This window comes from Phodopus roborovskii, unplaced genomic scaffold (assembly GCF_943737965.1).
Source record: "Phodopus roborovskii unplaced genomic scaffold, PHOROB, whole genome shotgun sequence".
In the NCBI taxonomy this organism is placed as follows: domain Eukaryota; kingdom Metazoa; phylum Chordata; class Mammalia; order Rodentia; family Cricetidae; genus Phodopus; species Phodopus roborovskii.
The window spans coordinates 44208053-44232325 of NW_026126418.1; the positions used below are offsets into that span (position 1 = coordinate 44208053).

The 24273-nt window shown below is 37.7% G+C and overlaps 1 protein-coding gene across 23 annotated transcripts in view; it reads left to right on the plus strand.

The window, feature by feature from the left end:
* The window catches only part of Baz2b (bromodomain adjacent to zinc finger domain 2B), a 213283-nt gene that overhangs the window by 186246 nt on the left and 2764 nt on the right, over nucleotides 1-24273 (plus strand). For 15 of the 23 annotated variants that reach the window (XM_051184605.1, XM_051184615.1, XM_051184609.1 and 12 more), the window contains 12 exons: nucleotides 248-462; nucleotides 1701-1775; nucleotides 3150-3393; nucleotides 6380-6442; nucleotides 7482-7626; nucleotides 11353-12005; nucleotides 12515-12788; nucleotides 12963-13118; nucleotides 13899-14059; nucleotides 18057-18367; nucleotides 18787-18922; nucleotides 22277-22423. In XM_051184605.1, coding sequence (XP_051040562.1) covers nucleotides 248-462; nucleotides 1701-1775; nucleotides 3150-3393; nucleotides 6380-6442; nucleotides 7482-7626; nucleotides 11353-12005; nucleotides 12515-12788; nucleotides 12963-13118; nucleotides 13899-14059; nucleotides 18057-18367; nucleotides 18787-18922; nucleotides 22277-22423 — 2580 coding nt within the window. Of the gene's footprint in view, nucleotides 1-247; nucleotides 463-1700; nucleotides 1776-3149; nucleotides 3394-6379; nucleotides 6443-7481; nucleotides 7627-11352; nucleotides 12006-12514; nucleotides 12789-12962; nucleotides 13119-13898; nucleotides 14060-18056; nucleotides 18368-18786; nucleotides 18923-21885; nucleotides 22424-24273 lie in introns of those variants that run through there. The other 8 variants (XM_051184617.1, XM_051184621.1, XM_051184618.1 and 5 more) reach the window with 3 other exon arrangements.

Sequence of the window (24273 nt, forward strand, 5' to 3'; positions counted from 1 at the left end):
TGCCAATATTCAAGCTCCTGTCCCTACCTCAGTTCAGTGAGGGTTTAGCAAGGGGGTAGAACAGGATAGACACTCGAGTTATCTGTCTATCATGATGTCTTTTTTTTTTTTTAATCTCTGCTCCAATTCTGTGATTAAATAAAGTCCTTATCAGCAACATCTAGAGCATTATATATAAGCCAATATTTTGTCCTTATTTTCAAATGAATGAATATGGTAAACACTGATAAAATGCCAAACTTTATAGGCCAAAACCGCTCTGGGAGAGCATTTGCTGAATGTTGGCGTGAATCGAGACAATGTGTCCGAGGTTTTGCAGATTTTCATGGAAGCGCACTGTGGACAGACAGAGCTGACTGAGAGCCTGAAGACTAAAGCTTTTCAGGCTCATACTCCAGCCCAGAAAGCTTCAGTCCTTGCCTTCCTCATCAATGAACTGGCGTGTAGCAAGAGCGTGGTGAGGTAAGTTAGTCCTTCCCTCTTTGGAATGTGTCTAATCATAGGTGATGCAAATTGCTTATAGAAAAATTTTGGACTTTAGAAACTAGCACCAAGAAGAGAATGAAAATCTTAAATCCCATTTAGAGATAGCCACTAAAAGTATTTCAGTTTATTTCTGTGTTCCATTGACAATAACGATCTTTCTGTATAATCTGTAGTCTTTGTTACCTGTGTTATTTCATCATTTTTGCTCCTTCTTCATGTGGTGGAGATCTTTATTGTTTGCTACTGTGCTAGAATTTAGAACCATTATAGCAACCCATAACAACTTTGCTTTTCTTGATATATTTGAGGATCTGATTTTCTTTAGCAATTCATAAGATCGTCCAGCTACTTATTTGGTTGTATGCTAATATAACCTTAGATTACTAGTTTGTCAGTGAAGTAGTTTATACTATTTTTCAATAGTACTTAATCTCATTTAAGATTCCAAGTTCACCTGGCACTTCAGTATTTACTATGAACAAGAGTTAGCTAGTATTCTAGCATTTCAGGTTCACCATTTATGCTTTGCTTATTCTTAGTTTGTCTAAAATTTTGTGTTACTTTTAGTCTTTTACATTTTCATAAAAAAGGATTTGTGAATTTATTTCTACCATTGGTAGGCATATCTTAGCTATGATATATTGATACGATTGTTATTATTTTTTGCATTCTTTTCAAATGTCTCCAAGAATATAATAATACCTTTTGAATCAGGAAATTATTGCATTATGCATAAGTGTGCTAACATATAGGAATGCTGAGTGGTTCTTTAAAATATTTGTGCATACATGTAAACTCAATATACAGAGAACAATAATGTTTTTTGTTTTAGAAGAGTAAACATATACATGGACAGAGATATTATCTGTACATAAGTTATGTATATATATACTTATGTAAATATCCATGTACACCTTAATTTCCCATTTGAATTTGAAATGGTTACTCCCTAAATATATGCCAGTCACACCAGAATACTGTTTTTATAAGTAATTGTGAGAATGTATTACAGCTCTCTTGGCTTAAAGTAGAAACAAAAGTAATAGTAACATTATAGCCAGTGAAGAAATGATTGCTTCTTCAAGTAAATGTCCTTGAATAAAGCCATGTGGATGGATGTGAAACTTATTTTATCTTCTAAAATATAAGATGTTAAATACTAAATGAATGCATTGCAATGGATTATATCTTTTAATAAATTTTTGTATTGGCAGTGAGATTGACAAGAACATTGAGTATATGTCAAACTTGAGGAGAGATAAATGGGTAGTTGAAGGTAAACTCCGCAAGTAAGTCCTATTCCTATTTTGTTTATCTAATGTGTTGTCTCCTTTTAGTTCAAGTCTCTAATAAGGCATGTGGGCTGGAAAGACAGTTTACAATGTTACTCTTTCTACAGGGAAACTACTACTTAATCAGGAGTCCGAAATGATTGATGGAATCTAAAATTAATAAAACTTTGGGTCAGAGTCTGTAGCAGACAAGAAAAATAGAATTAGATTCATTGAACTCATGCTTCAGACTTAAAGATAAATTTCCTCTTTTTTCTCTCAGTGAAATCAGGCAACCATGTTTTCTGCTATTGTTGTTGTTACTAGATTGCTTTTGTCTTAGTTAATATCTGAGACCATCCTCTCCAAATGACTTTTTTTTTTTAATTAAAATCCTCTTCTACAAAATCTAATAAAAATTATTCAACATTGAAATGTAATTATCTTCCTTCTAGGAAATAAATAACAGTATAGATATTCAAGTGCTGTGTTAAAATGGTATATAGTCCTCCAAGCAGATGGCTCACACCTGTAATCTCAGCATTTGGGAAACTGAAGCAGGAAGGTGTAGAGTTTAAGACCAGAGTTACATGGTGATCTCCTTTCTAAAATGAAAGTAAATAAATGCACAAAAAGAACAGTTTGTAGGCTGCACAGATGGCTCAGTTGTTGGGAGTGCTCATTGCACTTCCAAAGGACCTGGGTTTAATTCCTAGCACCTACATGGTAGTTCAAAGACCTGACATCCTCTTCTGTCCTTTGTGGGCACCAGGCACTCACATGGTACACATACATGCATGCAAGTAAATTCATAAAATAAAAATGAATAAGTATAATTTTTAAAATGTTATGAGGTTAGTTTCTTTGCAGTAATTGAATTGGAATTTAGTTAAGCACATAGTATATAGAAATCAGGAAGTCTCGTTTGATCATTGTTAGAATTACTCATCTCAGCTTTCATGATTTTTTTTTTTTTGTCAAATTACCAAAATACAATTCATAGAACTTTATATCTTCTATAACTTGTGGAAATACATGTCTTAAATTTCCTTAATTGAATTTGTTACTGCCATTGATATATTGCTTACTACACAAGTGTAAGATATTGTTGCTTAAGACTCACATTACGATTGGGTTGTGGTAGTGCACACCTGTAATCGTAGCACATAGGAGGTGAAAGCTTGAGCTACAAAGTAAGACTCAGCTTTAGATGGTGAGTGCTGGGTGGGAGAATATAGCTTAGCAGTAGATGATTACCTAGGAAACACTGCATTGAGTCCTCTGCCCTGACAAAGAGGGGGAAAAGAAAACCTAGCGTTGTGCTCATAAACATTAGGGTTTTAAAAGTCACAAGAGTAGCTTCTTATTCTGTCTTTCTTTTAATATTTAAAGGCTCAGGATTATTCATGCTAAGAAAACAGGCAAGAGAGACAGTGCAGGGGGTATTGATCTTGGGGAAGAGCACCATCCCTTGGGCACACCCACTCCAGGACGCAAGCGGAGAAGGAAGGGAGGAGACAGTGATTATGACGACGACGACGATGATGACAGTGATGACCAAGCTGATGAGGATGATGAAGATGAAGAAGATAAAGATGACAAGAAAGGCAAGAAGGCCGATATCTGTGAAGATGAGGTAATCAAGTTCAGTTTCATGTATATGATTTAATAAGAGCTGTGCAGCTTGCCAAAATTCAAAACGATATTTAAGGCCAAGGGTCTGTGATTTGAATTCAGTCTGTGCCATTTACTTGTCCCAGTTTCTTCATCTGAAAATTACTTCCTCCTCCTCCTTCCTTTTCTTTGTCCTCTCTTCCCCCACCAGTCTTGCCTGTGCTGTGCTCCCAGCCTGAAGGTAGTGTATTTGTCTCTTAAAGTGTTTTGTGATAATTAAGGAAGCACTCGGTGGCATGGCTGAGCGTGGAAAGAAACTTGCTCTGCATGTGCAGACATTCTACTTACAGATGTGTGACAGTGGTCCCCTAAGCTTCTATCACCTGCTGACATTGTTGCCACCTTGTTTTGTTTCAGCGTTCTCTGTGATGTTCAAGTAATGAAATCACTAACAGTGTGTTGCTCTGAAAGTTTCCATCTTGATAAGTGACACATGACTGTCTTCATCCTTGGAATCGTCTTCAGAGCTGTATAGATTCTGTTTCTCAGGGTTATGTCATTTAACATAGCTACAGTATGAGTAATCAAAGTTAGAATGTTGATCTTATTACAGCTGTGTTTCTTCTTATTGACACAAGAAAATGGTATAAAACTCATAAAAGTAATAGATATTGGGGTCTTAAAAACCCAGCTTATGTTTCCATTAGCTGGACAGAGTGGCACATGCTTGTATTGCAGCACTTGGGAGACTAAGAGGAGGGGAATAAGGAGGCCACCGCTAGTCCTGGATGCATACCAAGGCCCCATTTTACAAAATAAGTTGCAGCAGGAGTGGCTCATACTCTGCACCCTGGAGGCCAAGATGCAGAGCATGTCTGTGAGCTCAAGGCTGGCTTAGTCTGCAAAGAGAGTTCCAGGCCAGCCAATGCTGCAGTGCAAAGCTTTGTCTTAAAAAGTTTGTTTTTTTTTTTTTTTTTCCTGTCCCATTTATTTTTATTTTTTATGTCACTATTATTTTTTCCATATTATCTTTTCCCCCCTTTCCTTTCTTCCCTTGAAAACTCCAATATACCCCTCTTGCTCTCACATTTATGGCCTCTTTTCTCATTAATTGTTGTGCACGTGCATGCATATTGAATAATTTTTTTAAAGGAAAAACAAGTCTTTTCCCCCTTGAAATGATTTGAGGGAGTCTTTATAATAATAAAGACGTGGTAGACGTGAATTAAATAAAGTACTGATGATATCCAAGAACAGCCTTGGCTTCTAATTCTAGTTAGTGTGTCAGGACAATAGTTATAGCCCTTGAAGGATTAATTACTGGGAGTTTTTCCACTAAGGCCCAAGTGATCCCTCCAATTAGAAGATTCGGCCCTCTTATACAGTTTGTCTCAGTCAATTCCCTTTTGTTCCACTCTTACTCCTCCAACCGACCCCTCTAATTGTTGGTCTTGTGTTGAGCCTTAGTTCAGCTGTGCCCTCATTAGGTGATGTGCACGCGGTTGTGTTGAACATTAAACTTTAGCACAAAGGTGTTGGATTAAGAAGCAGTATAGAACCGTGGTGAGGGTAATTTCTGTCTTCAGTTTATTATGTACGTCCTTTCTCTTGCACCTCCCTCTCTGATCTTCCTATTTCTTGTGTATTACTTAAAATTATGGGGTTTTGTTTTATTGTTTGCCTGTTTTGTTTTCTGTTTTGGTGTTTTTCCAGACAGGGTTTCTCTGTGTAGCCTTGGATGTCCTGAAACATGCTCTGTAGACCAGGCTGGCCTCAAAGTCAGAGAGGTCCGTCTCCCTCTGCTTTCCAAGTCCTGGAATTAAAGGTGTGCACTACCACACCCTGGCTTTTGGTACACTTCTTTTTTTGTTTTTGTTTGTTTTGCTTTTGAAACAGGGTTATCTCTGTGTAGCCTTGGGTGCTCTAGAACTCACTCTTGTAGACCAGGGTGGCCTCAAACTCACAGATGTCTGCCTGCCTCTATATTCCAAGTGAGGGATTAAAGATGAACACAACCACCACCCAACTCAAATTATGATGAATCAAAATTCCATTAACTAAAACTTAGTAGACTATTATTTCTTTCTCATCCTGAGAGAAATCTTAAAAATTACATTTTGTAGGTCACGGTATTCCACAGTTGTAGAAATTTGCCTTGTTTTTGCCAGGCCCTAGAACAAAACAAGTGGAAAGGTGATTGGTTGATTTGGCTGGTGCATTGCTACTTTGTTACCTTATTCCAATTATCTATTGATTGGAATGTAATTCTTTCTTTGTAAATTCTCATTTGCCCCGCTTATCAAAAGATCACTTTACATCAATATGTAAGTATCTAGTTGAATGTTTGGGAGCCTATTGTCTTTTTGAGGTTTATTTTATCAAGTTAGAATTCATGTTACTTTTAGCTCAAACAATTTATATAAAACCCAGAATACTGCTGTCCCCGACTGTGGATAAGATTTGGGTAACTAATACGTGATGGTAAAACTAGGAAAGTCTTTCCTCCCTTCACTTCTCTTCACTAGGTATAAGTCTCTTTTCTCATGTACATGAACGAGTAGTTGTGACTTCAGGAAAAAGTGCTGCTTTGTGGATGGGAATGTCAGAAAAAAAATTGATCAGGGGAATATCCAAAATTAAAGGGCTGAGGATGTAGCTCAATGATTGAATGTTCATGTGTCATGCACAAGGCCCTCACTTGAAGCACTCCCCTTAAAAAGTGGGTCTGAGGGTACAGCTCGGTGTTAAAACCTTAGGTTGCATATATGAAGCCTCAGCACTGAAATTCAGAAATTCAACCCTCAGCACTGACAAAAGAGAAACAAAACATCCTCAAGAGCCCCCTGGAGAGACCACCATGCTTCTTCTACTGCTCTATATACTTTATATATAAAATCGTGTGTGTGTGTGTGTGTGTGTGTGTGTGTGTGTTGCACTCATGCAGTATTTGATGATTAAACAATGAAACTTTCAAGCAGATGAATAAGCCTGTGTTTTGTTGCACCTAGGATGAAGGTGACCAGGCAGCAAGTGTTGAAGAGCTAGAAAAGCAGATTGAAAAACTGAGCAAAGTAAGTATGTTCTGATGTGTGTTCTAAAATCTATGTTTGCGGGATTTGTTTTTCTTACTTCTAAGTAACAGACAACTTTCTATAAGTAATTAAACAGAAGAACTCTAGAAACACTTTCACACTTAAACCTCACCGTAGCTCAATGCTACGGTTAGAAACCTCTGAAGGCATTGTACTTATGCAAATCTGTGAAGAAGGAGTTCTAGAGTCCTCAGTTGTACCTTTGAATTAATGTATCAGTAAAATATAATCTCTTGAAACTAGCCAACTCAAAAATTTTCTGAGTTTATAGTAATAGTTTAAATATTCATGTTTCATTTTTTTACTTGTGAATGCATTTATTGTACTTACATTAAACTGTATATACTTAGGTATTTATCATTAAAATTTATATTCTGCTTTCAGTGTCATTAATAAAATTTAAGAGGAGTCTTTTCAAGAAAAAAAATAAGTTGTTTTGTTTTTTAGATTATAATGTAATTATAGCATTTCTTCTTTCCCTCTCTTTAAACCCCAAGCTTTCCCTAGACACTTCTTACTCTCCTTCAGATTCATGGCAGCAAAATTAGTTTTTAAGCAGTATTCCTTAATATTATTGTATTAATGTTCAGTCCCTAGCTGTATGTCAGAATTTAGGCATGTGTTGACAAGGCATAGAACATGTGTACAAAGCCAAGCAAATGCAGGTGTGGTTAACTATATGCAGAAGTATTGGCAACGCACCGAAATCAACCAATTTGTTTTGGCTTAGTAATGTGTTTGATGGCATATACAATCATGTTTTTATGTCCTTAAGAAGATCCTGGTAAAATAAAACTTACCTTTTAAGCTCTTGCTTGAATCTAAGATCTTTCTTATTATCCTCATTTGTTTTGAAATTATCCTTAATTTTTGTCATCAGTGTGACTAGAATTGTATTGTGTATGTAACATTTAGTCCTTTTGCTGTGCAGTATAATGACACAGTAAACAGAGAACCTTTGTTAACTTTTAAGGCACTTAGTGTCTGTGATGTAATCCTATGGATGGCCTTTTAACAGCAACAGAGCCAGTACAGGCGAAAGCTCTTTGATGCTTCTCACTCATTACGCTCGATGATGTTTGGTCAAGATCGTTACCGACGCAGATACTGGGTTCTTCCTCAGTGTGGAGGGATTTTTGTAGAAGGCATGGAAAGTGGTGAAGGTAAGAACTACTAGTCTCCTAAGTGGGATATTGTATTTGCTGTTGTTGCTGTTGTTTGTTTGGTTTTATATTTTGAGACATGATTTCTCTGTGTAACAGCACTGGCTGTCCTGGCACTCTCTCTGTAGACCAGGCTGGCCTCGAACTCACAGACATTCACTTGCCTCCCAAGTGCTGGGATTAAAGGTGTGGCCCACCACCATCCACCAGGATATTGTATTTTTGAAAAGCTTATTGCTACTGCTGTGTCCTGTGTCCTTTTATAATCAGTTGTCCTTTTTTACTGGGCATTGTGCATGCTCCACTCTCATCCTGTTAAATCCTCTTACACTGATGAATGCTTCTTTCATGCCTGTGACTTTTCTTCTGCTGCCCATCTCATGTGGGTCTTCTGCACTGTGGGCAGTGGTCCTCACTGTGTCCCCTTGTGACTCTGCTGCACGGTGTCTTTTCTCCCTGTCAGACTTTGAGACCTGTTTCTTATGCTCTCCCTTTCAGCAAGCACAGTCATGACAGAACGGCAGAAGATTAACTCTGATATCCTTCTCAAATCTTTGTTTCAGTTTGAAGTCTTGTTCACATTGGAAATTTGTGAGCACCTAAACCCGTCAAACTTGTTTCTTGTCACCACTAATTTTTGATATTTTATCTTTAAACACCCCATTCCATTTAATCTATGATAAATCTTAAACTTTTGTGTTGAGTAAAGCATATTTAGCTTAGCCTTTCATTTCAGAACTCTGTAACTGAGTGTTACTGCATGTCAGAATTCCTTTCTTTAATTATTTTTTTAAATTGAGCTATACATTTTCCCCACTTTTTCCCTCCTTCCCTTTCCCCTTTAACCACCACCACCACCACCACCACCAACACACTCCCAATTTACTCAGTAGATCTTGTCTTTTCTCCTTCCTAGGTGGATCCATGTATGTCTCTCTTAGGGTCCTCTTTGTTATCTAGGTTCTCTGGTGTTGTGGCCTGTACGCTGGTTGTCCTTTGCTTTAAGTCTAATATCCACTTATGAGTGTGTACATATATTTGTCTTTCTGGGTCTGGCTTGCCTCATTCATGATGGCATACTCTAGTGCCTGCAAATTTCAAGATGTCATTGTTTTTTTACTACTGAGTAGTACTGCATTATGTAAATGTACATTTTTCTTATCCATTCTTTGGTATCTAGGTTGTTTTCAGATTCTGACTATTATGAATAACACTGCAATGAACATAGTGGACAGATGTCCTTGTGGTGTGATTGTGTGTCCTTTGGATATGTGCTAAAAAGTGGTATTGATGAGGTAGATCAATTCCCAATTTTCTAATAAGCTGCCATATTAATTTCCAAAGTGGCTGTACAAGTTTGCACTCCCACCAGCAGTGGAGGAGTGTTCCCCTTTTTCCATATCCTCTTCAGCATAAGCTGTCATCAGAGTTTTTGATTTTGACCATTCTGACAGGTGTAAAATGGTATCTCAGAATTGTTTTGATTTGCATTTCCCTGATGACTAAGGATCCTTAAGTGTCTTTCGTCCATTTTGAGATTCTCTATTTAGATCTGAACCCCATTTTTTAACTGGATTATTTGGTTTGTTGATGTCTAGTTTCTTGAGTTCTTTGTATATTTTGGAGATCAGTCCTCTGTCAGATGAGGGGTTGGTGAAGATCTTTTCCCATTCTGTACACTGCTGTTTTGTCTTGTTGACCTTGTTCTTTGCTTTACAGAAGCTTCTCAATGTCTGTGCTACTGGTGTTGCATTTAGTAAGTGGTCTCCTGTGCCAGTATGTTCAAGGTTACTTCTATGAGGTTCCGCGTGGTTGACAAATGGTGCCAGCATAACTGGATGTCGACATGTAGAAAACTGCAAATAGACCCATATCTATTGTGCACAAAACTCAAGTCCAAATGGAACTAAGACCTCTACATAAATGTCAGAATTCCAATAGGATGGAAAGGTTGTATCAGGACTTGTGAATCCCAGGACATGGCTCTTGACCCTAGATGGTACATAGAATCCAGAACTTCTTTCAGCACATGTCTTCTCAATGTGTAGGTTCTGTAGAGGCACAAGCTTATACGAAGAACAAACTATAGCTAGGCACTAGCCTCATTTCTGTAATTCCATCACATCCGAGGGTGAGGGTTTGAGATCACCTTGGGCTATATCATAGCAGGAGCTTTTTAGGAAGGAGAAGGGTCTGTTTTCCTATAGAAAAATTTACTACTGCAACAGGGAGAGATTTGGGTAATTATATGAAGATAGTAGAAATTGTAACGAAAGCATTTGGTTTTATGCTTTTGTTTTAGGAATAGAACCACCATTCTTTTTTTGGTTTTTCAGGACAGGGTTTCTCTGTGTAGCTTTGGAGCCTGTCCTGGAATTATCTCTGTATACCAGTTTGACCTCAAATTCACAGAGATTCCCCCTGCCTCTGCCTCCTGAGTGCTGGGATTAAAGGTGTGTGCCACCAACACCCAGCTTAGAAACACTATTCCTAAAGGAAAACTTTATGTGAGCTCTCAGCATCTTTTAAAAACAGAGAGAGGGAAAAAGCAGAATTGTGATCAGTCTCTTTGGAGGAGACTGCCTTTCCAGACACATCCTCGGGGTGACTCCTGTGACTATTAGACCCTGGGATTTGAAGGTCCAGCAAAGACTCGGGCGAATAAGCTGCTTATAGTTATTTGACAAATTAGTCCTGGTGTCTAACTTCCTCAGGAGAATTAATGTGATATATAGTATTAATTCTAATTGGGGGTTAATTCAAGAGAAGGGTGTGAGAGCTTTCAAATGTTAATCTAGAATTGTCTAGATGCGGTATACTGAGTATCATGTGTATGGTCGAAATGAGGTTCAGTGATGTGTTTTGCCATGGTAAGCTCTCAGAGTAGAGCTTCAGGGAAAATCAAATGCATCCTTCCACCACTGAAGCCATGGGCCTTGTGCATGCCACACTAGGGTTCTGTTACTGTCTATCTCCAGCTTTAACGGCGTCCTTTATTTTACAGCAGCCACCATGTTAAGGAGAGCTTGTTAGCTGGAATTTCATTACCATATAAGTGAGAGGATTAAAAATATTTCTGTGTTCAGTGGTGAACTCTATAAAGGAAATAATATAGAATGACATTCCAAGACGAGTGGGAAGAAACTGATTACACTTAGGATGGTCAGAGATGACGCTTTGAGAAAATGATATTTAACCTGAGACATGAAGACTAAGAAACAATAAACAGAGTGCTATCCTGCAGGAGAACAGCAAGCAAGCACAGAGGCCCTGAAGAAAAGTCCTCATACATTTGACAAGCAGAAGGCGGGGGGGGGGGGGGGTGGGGAGGATAGGAACAGTGTTTTCCAGGGCCAAGAGTGCAGAGATAATAGGGGGTTTGTTAGATCTTGTAGAGTGCTGAGGCCTTAGTAAGGCATTGGGATTTTATCCTATGTTGCAGAAGAGTGTACAGGATCCTATTTACAAGGTATTCTAAGCCATAAGTTGTATACACAAACCAAAACACAGGCACAAAGGTTGTGAACAGATATGTCTCCAAAGGAGCTACGCAGGTGGGAAATAAATACATGGAAAAAATGGTGAATGCCAGAAGCTACGTAGTGTATGTGTGGGTAGTGTAACTCCTGAGAGGAGGTTACACGTATTAAACATGATTAGTCTTGAGCAGAAGTAAAGATGGAGGAGTGGCAGGATGCGCTTACTCTGCATCTTTCACTCTTGTAGGCCTAGAAGAGATTGCAAAGGAAAAAGAAAAGCTTAAAAAGGCAGAAAATCTCCAGGTCAAAGAAGAAGTTTTTGAGACGCCTACGGACACCTTAAACTGTTCAGTTCCAGACCATTGTGAGCAAAAGGACGACCTTAAAGAAAAAGATAACACAAATCTTTTTCTTCAGAAACCTGGCTCTTTCTCCAAGTTAAGCAAGCTTTTGGAAGTAGCTAAAATGCCTCCTGACTCCGATGTTATGACCCCCCCAAAAGGGAATGTTAGTACAAATGGATGCACATTGTCTCATCAGAATGGCGGGAAGCATTCACTGGGGAGCCTTCCCTTGGCAGCAGCACAGAGCAGCATGGAAAAGACAGACACTGGTCTGTTTAGCACCGCCCCAGGTAGCTGTGGGAAGATGTATAGCCCTCTCCCCAACGACCAGTTGCTGAAAACACTGACTGAAAAGAACAGACAGTGGTTTAGCCTTTTGCCCAGAACACCTTGTGATGACACCTCCCTGACGCATGCTGACATGTCCGCCGCTTTAGTAACTCCTTCGTCTCAGCCACCTTCTAAGTCGCCTTCACCTGCTCCCGCTCCGCTCCTTGGATCAACTTCTGTTCAGAGCCCTGCTGGATTGAATCCATTTGCATTATCTCCTCTTCAGGTGAGTAGTGCTAATAAAACACATTGTGACTGTACTAGAGATCTTCACTTCAGAGTTGAAGTGTCCTAACACAGTCTGAAAACCAAAGCAGTCAGAATGTCTGTCACCAAATTCATTAGCACTGCTAACATCTAACCTCTGTCTAAATTGGCCCTAAGTTTCAGATTGTTGCAGTTGCAGTGTAAGTAAATGTAATTACTCTTGGGGACTAATAGCATGAAAGTTAACATTGTGCCTAATGTATTTGGTTTTTTCCTGGTAAATAGGCATTGTTTTAGAACTTGAAACATAGTTTCAGTTTCTAAACATTCCCCCAACTCCTTAGATAATGGATATTTTGTTTGTGTTTTGTGGACATTTTTTAAAATCACATTAAGTAACTGAAGATCAGAGGGCAGGTTGCAGGAGCTATTCTGCTACTTCCCTTCCAGCATTGGAGTCTAGGGACTGAACTCTGGAGTCTTTACTCTCTGAGCTGTAATCTGAGTTTAACATGTTTTGTTTTGCAGGTGAAAAGTGGCGTGTCTATGATGGGACTTCAGTTCTGTGGGTGGCCTGCTGGTGTACTCACTTCCAATGTCCCATTTACATCACCTTTGCCCTGTCTGGGCTCAGGGTTGGGACTGCCAGAAGGAAATGGTAGTTCATTCTTGGCCTCCAGTGTTGCTTCAAGTAAAAGTGAATCTCCAGTCCCTCCACTAGAAAAGGCCTCCACAGCTCAGCCAACAGCTATTGAAGTAGCAAAACCAGCAGATTTCCCTAGTCCGAAACCTATCCCAGAAGGTAGGTAGAAAGCGGTGGCTTGCAGTCACTTACCATATCTCATTGTGACAATTTCTCTTTTGTAAAGGTATCTTGATGGATTTTTGTGTGGCTAACAAATCTTGAGATTTGCTGTGTTCCATTATTTCTGACTCAATACAATGTAAACTATGTATATAACTTGTCCTAACTTAGAAATGCAGTTTGGTTGGTGGAGAATTATTGACCCAGAGGACCTAAAAACATTGCTCAAAGTGCTGCATCTCAGAGGAATAAGGGAAAAGGCATTACAAAAACAAATACAGAAGCACTTGGATTACATTACTCAAGCCTGTATCAAGAATAAGGACGGTACGTGCCCAAGAGACTTCTGTTCTTTATTTTATTATTATTAAAAAAAAATTAACTCTCATTCTTTTTATTTGTATTTATTGGGTTGTTTGTTTTATGTGCACACTTGCCTGTGTGAGGGTTTCAAATCCCCTGAAACTGGAGTTACAGTGTGATGCTGGAAATTGAATCCAGGTCCCCTGAAAAAGCAGCCAGTTAGCCATTTCTCTAGCCCTGAAAATTCGTCTTTTAACCTATAACATTTTTATTGTATTAATTCTTCATTACTTTTATTTATTTTCAAATTCTTATTATTTTTAATTGTAGATATCTATGCAAAGGTGAAAGGTATTAGATCCCCTGGAGCTTGAGTTATAGGTGATTGTGAGCCATGTAATGTGTGTGCTGGGAATCAAGCTGGAGTCCTGGATGAACAGTACATGCTTTTGTTCACTGAGCCATCTCTCCAACACACACACACACACACACACACACACACACACACACACACACACACACACACAAATTATTTTAAGTGTTGCTCAACAGTGACTAGTTGCTTTTCTCAAATTGCATTACTTTCAATCACTCTTTGTACCTATACAATATAGTTTTGTGTGTCTTAGATGATTTCTTATTCAGCAATGAACTGTCTGCGTGTGCTTGAACATTTATATATGTTAAGAAATTTGATGAACGTAGTGTCCCTAGCACTTTTCTCATTTAGGGGAAAAAAAAATCATCATGGGGTAGTGGTTAGAAATGAAACAGATATAAAAACTGCTTTCTTTCCAAATATAGTTGCTATTATTGAATTGAGTGAAAATGAGGAAAATCAGGTAACCCGAGATATCGTGGAAAACTGGTCGGTAGAGGAGCAAGCTATGGAACTGGATCTGAACATTCTCCAGCAAGTAGAGGACCTGGAAAGGAGGGTAGCATCAGCAAGTTTGCAAGTGAAGGTAAAGCTGACTTGGCATAAAATCTGTTTTTAGGGTAATGGAAGGTAATTTGTATTATATGCTTTGTATAACCTAATTATTGTACTAAATGTTTTCACACTGTTTCATTTAATTCTCAAAGCAGCCCAGAGTTAATCTCTCCTGTTTTACAGGTAAGGAAACAGGCTCAATATAAACAACCTAGCAGTCATCATTTAAGTGACAAGGAATGTGTACAAGCCAAGCCTATTTGACTGGGTAGCCTGTGTGTTTTTTACATCTTGCTGCTTCCCTAATGGTATTCACAGAAATCAATTTTTGTTTTCACCATGATAAGTACAGTTTTCTCATATAAATCTTAGTGTTTCATGGAAGATCAAGAACCCCCCCCCCCTTGTAACTATTGTATGTCAGACTTTGACTTTGTATAGTCTAAATTGGAAGGACATTCAGACACAATAAGATGTAGTTCTAACGGCAGGCAGACACCTGGTGGGTGTGATATGTCACAGGCAAAGTTCAGAACTGATTTCTGCTGGAGAGGCAGAAGGAGAGTCTTAAGTACTACACAAGGTACGTAGGCGTGGAAAGAGGATAAGTGGCGCAGTTGGGCTGGTAAGTAGTTAAGCTGGGTGCTGACTAAGCAGAGAAACCTGCAGAGGGTTAGAAAACCGGGCGTCTTATGTCATTCCATTTGATATTTATATTTTATTCAGAAAGAAAATTATGGCATAATCCTGTGCTGCCCAATAACTTAAATTTTGCTTCATAATTAGTTTTGAAGGTCTCTTAAAAACTACCATTTTCCAGAGCTAATATAATATCCATTTTTTGCCACAAATATAATTACTAACATTAGAAAACAAAATTTATTACTTCCTAAATCTATTGTGCTATAAAACTGTGTATTTCCTCCCCCAGCCCATGCACTGTCCACATGCCTCATTTACTGGCATCTTCACCAAAGGAACTCTTCCACACAAGTTAATTTTCTGGAGAAATGAAAATTATTCCATTTAGTGCCATAATTTTTTAAAGATGTTTGTTGGATCTCGTGGTTTATGCATTAAATTGAGAATAATGAGTGTAATTTAAATTGTCTTGGTGACACATTATCTTTAGCACGAAGACCAATTAACAGACTGTAGCCTATAGGAAATGTGGAAGGGTTTTATACTGAATAGTTGGCATGCTTTCTCACACTGCATCCCCTTCCCCTACTCTGATTTTGTCCTCCGAGTCTGTTGGTCACTTGTTACTGCTTGTTGCTTTACAGGGTTTTAATTTTCCTTCAACTTACTCCATCCAATTTGCCAGTGCTAACTGACCACCTGTTGGGAAAATATGCCAATTGTTTATATAGAGTGTGGCCCAAAACAGTCACACTTGGATGTCTTGATCCCACCGCATTGCTGGCTTCCGTGCCCTTGCTAGTGTACTCAGTAGCTAAAATAAGTGGAATTTGCTTTTGAGTGGAGTGCCTTAGCATCCTGTCATTAAGTTACTTGTAAATTGTGCTGTATTATTCTGAGAACTGAATTATAATTTTATTAGTCTTGAATTGTCTTAACGGGATGGAAAAGTGGTAAGAAAATGATAAAATGTTTTACTACCTACAGAAGACTTAATCATATTTTTTTCTTAAAAAGAAATACTTTTAGCCTGAGGAGCTTGCCATTATGAAAGCACATTAAAGTTGTGCTTTTGATCTGTTAGATATATTCATTTGCATTTTTAATATTGCTAGTAATGTCGGTTTTCTTTGTATATTGTAGGAAAATCTGACCCTAGTCTTGGTTATTGGGCGTATACTAAAGTCCTGTTACTCGCCACTCCCAAGGGACAGCTCTGTGCCTCTCGGCTGTGTTTTCTTTTGTGAGCTGACTAATCCCTTAAGCCATGAGCCCTATGAAATGGCTTCCAAACTCTTCGTGTTTTCTGAAAAGCATGGAGGTCTATGGCCTCTTTCAAATACAGAATCTGCAATTATATATGAAGATGTCCACATGTTTTTGTGGGATTTTACTTTCGTTACTCTAACCATATGTGTCCATTGCCACTGTCTGAACTGGTGGCACTCTTTAATACCCACACCATCCCATGACTGTTCTAAGTACGAGCCAGGGTAGAACTTCCTGAACCTCTTTCACGTATGCATTTTTCTGGTTCATCACTGAAATGGCAAAGCTAAAATTTGCATTTATGTTTATTATATTATTTTTAGCTTTATTTGAGTGTACTTTTCATCGTACAGAGCCACTTTTTATCGTTGTCTGTTACCCAAATGGTTTTCTTCCTAGTTTTAAATATTATGGATTTATAGCAACCAACTAAATTATTCATTCATACATGTATTAACAGAACAAATCAAATGAAGAGCCTTTGGACCCTAGCCCTAAGGACCTTTCCTAAAGTAACATGTTTTGGATAGAGTGCAGCCATCTGGCTTTTGATTTCCTAATTCTAATTTAGTTCTTTTTTTGTTGTCTTGACGGATACTTTGCAGAAATCAAAGTATCTGGTTTGCAAAGTTTCTGCTATTTAGCTGGCTTGGTTCCCTTTTTAGAATGTGGGAAGATTTCTTTGATATAAGTTGTTACTGGGCCTATATGTGTACCCTAAGTATTTATCCCTTACCCACATCCTCATGCTTGCTAGCAGCCCACAAACTCACGATCCATTCCGTGTGGCACTGTGCCTGGTTTCCTGTGCTTCCTTTCTAGATACAAATATTCTGTTGAGATAAAGGAATAAAAATAATAATTTCTAGAGAGATTTAATTAGGAAAGAATTCCTTTTCATACTTAATATGCTTTGCTCAGTAGCTTTTTAAAAATCCAACAATAGACACTAGAAATTGGATAACATATGCATCTAATTCCCAGAAAGTTTGCTTAATAATATGTGGGCACATGGGTGAAGAATCTAGTGACTAACAATAAAGAAATACAGTTTAGTGTCTGAATTTTAAAAAGTAGACTGATGGGTATTTAGGAGAACTGTCCAAACTATGTAGAGTTGAGACATATTCTGTTGGAAGAAAATGAGTGATGTTTTGACTGATAGGAACCAAATAAATAGTACACTAAGAAGATGAGCATAGGACCAGGGACTGAAACTTGCCGTGTTTAGAGAGGAGCAAGTCATGCAACCTGAACGCAGCATTGATGTCTGAATAGAATGTGAGAATGATGGTAGATTGAGGTCCTTGAATGTCAAAGATTGAGAACTTGTTTAAAACAGGCCAAACTTTGGTTTGTGGACAAAGATCACTGTGAACAAGCTTGGTTACAAAATTATTCATTGAGAGAGAAAGAGACAGAGAAAGAAAGAGCCCATTATTTTACCTTCACTGTGCTGGAAATAAATGAGTAAAGGCCAGCATGATATTTCGAGGGAGAAGAATGTTAATCCAATCATCATGCTGTTGTAAAAGTACAACTGTGGCAAGGCTAGGGAGCATTTTAGGATCCTAGGAAAGCCTATAGCAGGACGACTTAGCCTCCTAAGGAGTTCAGGGGAAGAGTTACTTCAGGAAATGCTATCATGGCATGAGCACTGTGAGATGAAAGGATGACTTTGTAGGCGAAAACAGGAAAGCATTTCATGGGCAAGGATAATAGCACATGCTGAGTTTTGCAGCCAAATGGAAAGTACTGGGTATGAGCACTTGCATGGGGGAGCAGTGGAAGGCATAAGGATAGAAATCAAGAGCACAGTTCACAGGCCACCAAGACATTCCCTTTCCATCCATGTATAGCAACAACGAGCCTGTTAGTCTAACCTTTATAGTCGTTTGCTGAATTTTGCTGCTTATGGAATCAGTGTTATTTTTCACACACTTTCTTACCAACTGCTTTTCCGTTTTTCACTCTTGTTTTACTAGAATTAGGAAGTGCAAGGTAAAACCTTATAGTAAATATACTTAAGATCTGCTGGTGGTCACAGAGTAAAGGTAACTCACCAATCTAACGTTTTTTGGAAGAAACTGTAATGACATTATTCTCTTGATGTATAGGGTTGGATGTGTCCAGAGCCTGCGTCAGAAAGGGAGGACTTGGTATATTTTGAACATAAGTCATTTACTAAGCTGTACCAGGAGCATGATGGAGAACTCACTGGTGAAGAAGAAAACAGTGCACATGCACTGTCACGGAAGAGTGACAACCCCCTAGATATAGCTGTAACCAGGCTGGCTGATTTGGAGCGGAACATTGAGAGAAGGTATCTGAAGAGCCCCTTAAGTACCACCATTCAGATCAAACTGGATAATGTGGGCACAGTTACTGTCCCTGCTCCTGCACCATCCATTAGTGGTGATGGTGACGGGTAGGTTATTGAGATTAACTTGACAAATTATTGTGCTTCTTTGCTAATTGGAGCCTATTTTCTATTGCCTGTTATCTATGTATCTTCTTGTATGTCTGTGATCCATGTGGATCATGCTATTGCATGGTGCTTTGTAAAACTTCTTCTTTTTTTGTTTTTGTTTTGTTTGGTTTGGTTGTTTGTTTTGTTATGTGCATTGATAATCCTGCAAAGTGATCTTACATTTATCTGGTTGTGACTAAGCTTCAAGGCACGTAGCCACAGTCTGTGCACTACATCAAATTTAGTTGCTTAAACTTTATACTTATTGGCTGTTACATGTTTTTGTCATTGCTTGGCTTTCAGTGTGATGATTGTTTCACATTCAGTGACCATAAATGTGGCCATGACCTACTCAGTTTCTCTATATCTCAATGCAGAGTTGAAGAGGATATTGCTCCAGGGCTCAGGGTCTGGAGAAGGGCGTTAGCGGAAGCTCGCAGTGCTGCTCAGGTAGCCCTGTGCATCCAGCAGTTACAGAGATCAATAGCATGGGAAAAATCAATTATGAAAGTTGTAAGTGCTTTTATTTCAGAAATACTATGACTGATTTCCTCTGTCTTGTTTTTTCCCAACCACCAGATCTTTCTTTACTATGTATTACCATGTTGTTACAATAATGTATACTCTACTTGGGAGTGTGTCTAGCTAACTCTTAAATACCATATAATCTATACTTTTTCCTTATCTTGAACTTTTTGTAGCAACCGGCCAAATATGTTGTCTTCTTTTTGCTCAACTTTTGTTTTTGTCTTTGAATACTTGTTTATAGTCATAACAAGTTGCCTCCTGTACTATATCAGCATAATGGTTGTTAATGGAAATATTTTAAAGGCTGTTCACTCCTGTAAGTACTATACATGCTGACATTATCTGTTCCATTATGCCTTAATTGTTTTACTTTTCTGTCACTAATCAGAATACCAAATACAAAACAGAAACTTTAGACTTATGTATTTGTATCAGATAAGGTTGTCCATAAGAACTTTTAGTTTTTCTCCTGATAATTAAAACTGACTTTTCATCTTTGGAAACCTGCAGGTGGTTATTGCATAGCAAGCATTCATTTGAGCATCAAAATGCCACATATTTAAAATAACAACTATAGTTCACATACTTTCAAAAAGACGGTTTTAAATCATGTTTTAAATCATGTACAGAGTGCTCTATTACCTATTTGTACTCCATGCATGGAAGTACCTTGTATATAGACCCTTATGAATTACTTTTCTATTTGCTTCTGAATTAAAGAGCAGCTTTAAAGTTCAAGTTTTGTTTTCATGAAGAGCTAAAGATGAAGAAGAGATCCTCATAGTTAAGCTCCTTTCTTCAGTTTACCCTGGTGCTTATACTGCTTAAGAAGGCCTTGTCTGCAGTTTACACAAATACATTTCGTGTCTTCTGCTTTGTCATTTCATCCTAAAGATGCCTGTAGAATCAGAATCTGCAGCTTTTTACAGAATGATCAAACTTAAGTCTTTTTTTCAACTCATTAATTTGCTATAAGCCTGAGAGTGTTGTGCAGTTCTTTTGGGAGCATTTTCTTAAGATTTCTTAGATTATTAAAAAATATAATTCTCCTGAAAGTATTAAAGCAAGTTTAATAATTTCCTTAGGCAAATATATTTGTTGGAATCTAGACTGCATTAAATAATGACATCATAGTTTTATATTAATTAAAGTTTATAGTTATTTTTCTTATCCTCTAAAGTCATAATAATGGTCATTTTGCTATAAACCTAAACAAAGAAACCTCTGAACTGGCCAGGAATTGGTGGTACATGCCTTTAATCTCAGCACCTGGGAGGCAGAGGCAGGAGGATCTCTGTGAATTGTAAGCCACCCAACTCAAAGAAACCCTGTCTTTAAAAAAAAAAACAAAACAAAACAAAAAAAAAAAACTTCATGGAAAACATGTTTTTGTACTGGTATACTTGCTTGTAGCCCAGGCTGTCCTCACACTCACAGTTCAACTCCTGTGCCTCCCAGGAGCTAAATGGTAGCCAGGTACCACTACACAATAGTCATTTTAAAAATATTTACTAACACATTATTTGTAGCCGAGCACATAGCTCAACAGTGGACCACTTGCCTAGCAAGCATAATGCTTGTGGGTTCCTTTCTCAGCATGGGAATAGTGGTGGTGGAGGCAGAGGCAGAGGCAGTGGTGGTGATGGTGGTGGCGGTGATGGCGGTGATAGTGACATGACTTGATACTCATAGTTTAAGACTTATTTTGTAACTTACCCTTAATAAACCTCATAATAAATCCAAATAAAATGTTAAAGTGCTCAGTAGCTTTAAAAATGCCATGTTAGCCAAATAGCAAGCTTTATAAGGAAGGAAAGGGGAATCTGCCAGTTTGCTTTCAGGTAATTCTCTGCGTAAATATTCTTGCTTTTGTAGTAAAGGAGTTTAAAGTCAACATTAATGTACATGCTCTCATCTAATAATTGTGAGCTTTTATTCTGATTTTTTTCAAAAGTACTAAAAATTTGATATTTCTCACCTTTTCTCTAAAAAGATAAGAAAATATTTATTTTAAATTGGAAATGAAGTGTCAAATAACTTTGTAGTATTTCTAGTGTTTTTCCAATAAAGAGAAAATTATGTTAAATATAACCTTGCACAGGTTGTTTGTGAATAAATGTTTTTACAATAGTTTTTAAAGGTGGAGTTATATGGGGTTATTAAACTCTATTGCTTTTACATTTACATAATGACAATTTTAATATTACATATGTCTGATGTATTTAATAGATAAGTATCTTATCTGTTCCTTTGAATAGTATCTATCTCCAACTTGGATTACATTTTTAAACTACCTTGGTATATAAAGTTATATAAGATGGTTTTAGAGTTTCCTAGACTAGCATTTATTGTACTGAAGTTAAATGAAGAACTTTTGAATTGTTGAACCATTCTTTTTTAAGATTATACATACCTAACTTTACTGTGAGTGAATTTCCATGTAATTATTGTCACTTTTGAAACAGTGATTAGAGGGTATTTTTTATTGTGACTGGACTGTGCCCTGAATTCAGATGAAGTTAGTACACGCTGTTCTCACAGCCACCTTGGATGCTGTGCAACTTTTCCTCTTCTCTTTCTGAAACTTGTTATACTAACCATGTCCATACAGGGAAATACTTTCTCTCTTCATACTTGAAATAATTAATGATATTATACATTTTTCAATAAAGAAGAAATTTTTAGTCATGGAAAATAAATCATGATTATAAACTTTTTAAGTTACTGTTTTCCTTGGAGATAATTTGTAAGATGAATTTTCTTTATTTGTGGAAGAAAATTGACTTGGGTTCATTTTCAGAGTTTCCTATTTTGGACATATTTAAGTCAATCATAAATTGTGGATGGATAATGTACAATTTAGGAATATCTTATTAATATAATAATTACACTAAGACAAGTTTCTGAATTTCCATATTAAAATATTCTAACTCTTATTTCTTTCTCAGAATATCATAAGGACAATAAGATAAGCAAAAGATGAAACATTAAAAGTCCCATGTATTAAAGCTATTCATTGCTTCATGTGCTCTGATGTCATGTTGATGACTTCATATGTTGATGTGTACATGCTTCTGAAGTGTGTGAAGGCATTCAACCTCTAGCTTTGTTCTATGCAGTGTATCTGAAATGTGCATTTACCCCAAAAGAATTGGCTCACCCGTCATGTGGTCCATATCTGTGTAATGAGAGATACATAGATGTGTGTGGCTATTATATATTTGTTACCAAGTGGAATGCTCATTATTAATATACTCTAGGAATTATGGCTTGTTAACATTCCAACAGCTAGTACCCATAGCAGAAGATTGACTTTAAGTGGTTTTCATGTATTTGTAGTACTGCCAAATCTGTCGAAAGGGAGATAATGAGGAACTGCTTCTACTCTGTGACGGTTGTGACAAAGGCTGCCACACCTACTGCCATCGGCCCAAGATTACAACTATTCCAGATGGGGACTGGTTTTGTCCTGCTTGCATCGCTAAGGTAAGAATGGTGGGAAACTGAATTTTGTGGCTTGTTTTGTTTAAAGATTTAAATTGCAGTTTATAAAATTCATCTTTTTTAACAGTCCATTGTTAATGCAGTCACAAAATTGTGCAACATCATCACTATTTAATTCCAGAACATTTTCATAATATCAAAAGCCTTTTTACATATATACAATGTATCTAACTTCTTTTCTGACACAAAATACTTTGAAAGTTCATGTTCTAGCATATTTCTGTACTTTTTATAGTCAAATAAAACTCTCTTACATAGACAGTACATTTTGCTTATTCAGCCATCAGTTGATAAACATCTGAGTTGTTTCTTCCTTCCAGATATTGTGAGTGATTCTCTTATCTTGTGGGCCAGTTTTCGTAAGAACTGTGTTTGGTTCTCTTTTATATGTGGCTTGCAAAAGAATGCCTAACTTAAGTGATAATGAACACCTGTATTTTTAGTCACTTTTCCAATCATATTTAAAGTAGAAACCTGTGAAGCAAATTTTAAGAGGAGTAAATAGGCCAGGCAGTGGTGGCACATGCCTTTAATCCCAGTATTCAGGAGGCAGAGGCAGGAGGATCTCTGTGAGTTCGAGGCCAGCCTGGTCTACAGAGTGAGTTCCAGTCTTCAAAGTTACAGAGGGAAACTTTGTCTTAGAAAAACTGAAAGAGAGAGACAGAGACAGGAAAGAGAAGAGAGAAAGATAATAAATTAAGAAGAAATGACTTGGGTGTGATGACACACCCATAATCCCAGCACTCTGGAACTATTGACAGGAAGATGATGAACTTGGGGCCACCCTAAGCTACATAAATAGCCAAACTATCCAGTCCTTTTGTGTCATTTTCAAGCCCTAAGTTCAGTCCTTAACACCACAATAAAATAAAATAGGAAGGAAGAAATTTAGCTCTAGAATTAAAAAGGTAAGGACTAAAAAGTGTGTAGAGATCAGAGTGTATTGAAGACCTGACTCTTCAGTAGGCATCCCTTACATCTCACAGGCTTCTAACTTTGTACTTGACCTAATGCTAGCCAGCACCTACCTCCTATTCATAGGCTCAGTTCTAAATTTTTGTTTTCCGGGTTCCTCCTTCTGTCACTCCAATGTTCCTCTGTTCCTCCCAGGTCCTTCAGTTATAGTCACTGTTTCCCTCCCTTCGACTCAACATGTCAGTCACACCCATCATTAGAATGATGCATTATGTCAGGTCCTTTGCCTCCCTCAGTAGGTTATTGTAGTTATCCCATTATTCTGGCTATTCCAACCTTCTGTTCTTTTCAGTGCCTTTATCTTTGTTTGTGTCTGTGAACAATTCCTTTCCTTTTCATTCAAAACACAAATTGAACCATTAGTCACGCATGGTGATTTACTTCCTGCCTGTCCCTTCCGTCCTCACTCTAGCTTATCCTACTCTCATTCCACTGAGAAAAGGCTTTCAGAGTCTGTGTATATGCAGTATCAGGCAACTGAGGCAGCATTCAGTGAGGAACCCGCATCGTTGTTCTTTTTTGCCATTTCATTGTCTATTTTCTTGGTGCAAAGGATAATTTGCTAGAAAATGATCCTAAGTCAGAAAGAAAATGGTGCCAGGTGATCTATGAGTTCAAACAAAAACTAGAGATATTCACTCATCATTCATGAACTGTTATTTCTTATTTTTATTTACTCTTTGAAGTAGGGGCTAAGTCTATAGACCAAGCAGACCTGGAATTCACTTAGTAGCCCAGATTGGCCCGAGGCTCAAGGCAGTCCTCCTGCATCAGCCTCCTAAGTACTAAAGCCATAGGTTCAAGCCACTACTCCCAGTTTGGAATGTTTTAAAATAACACAGTTATCTCACTTGGTC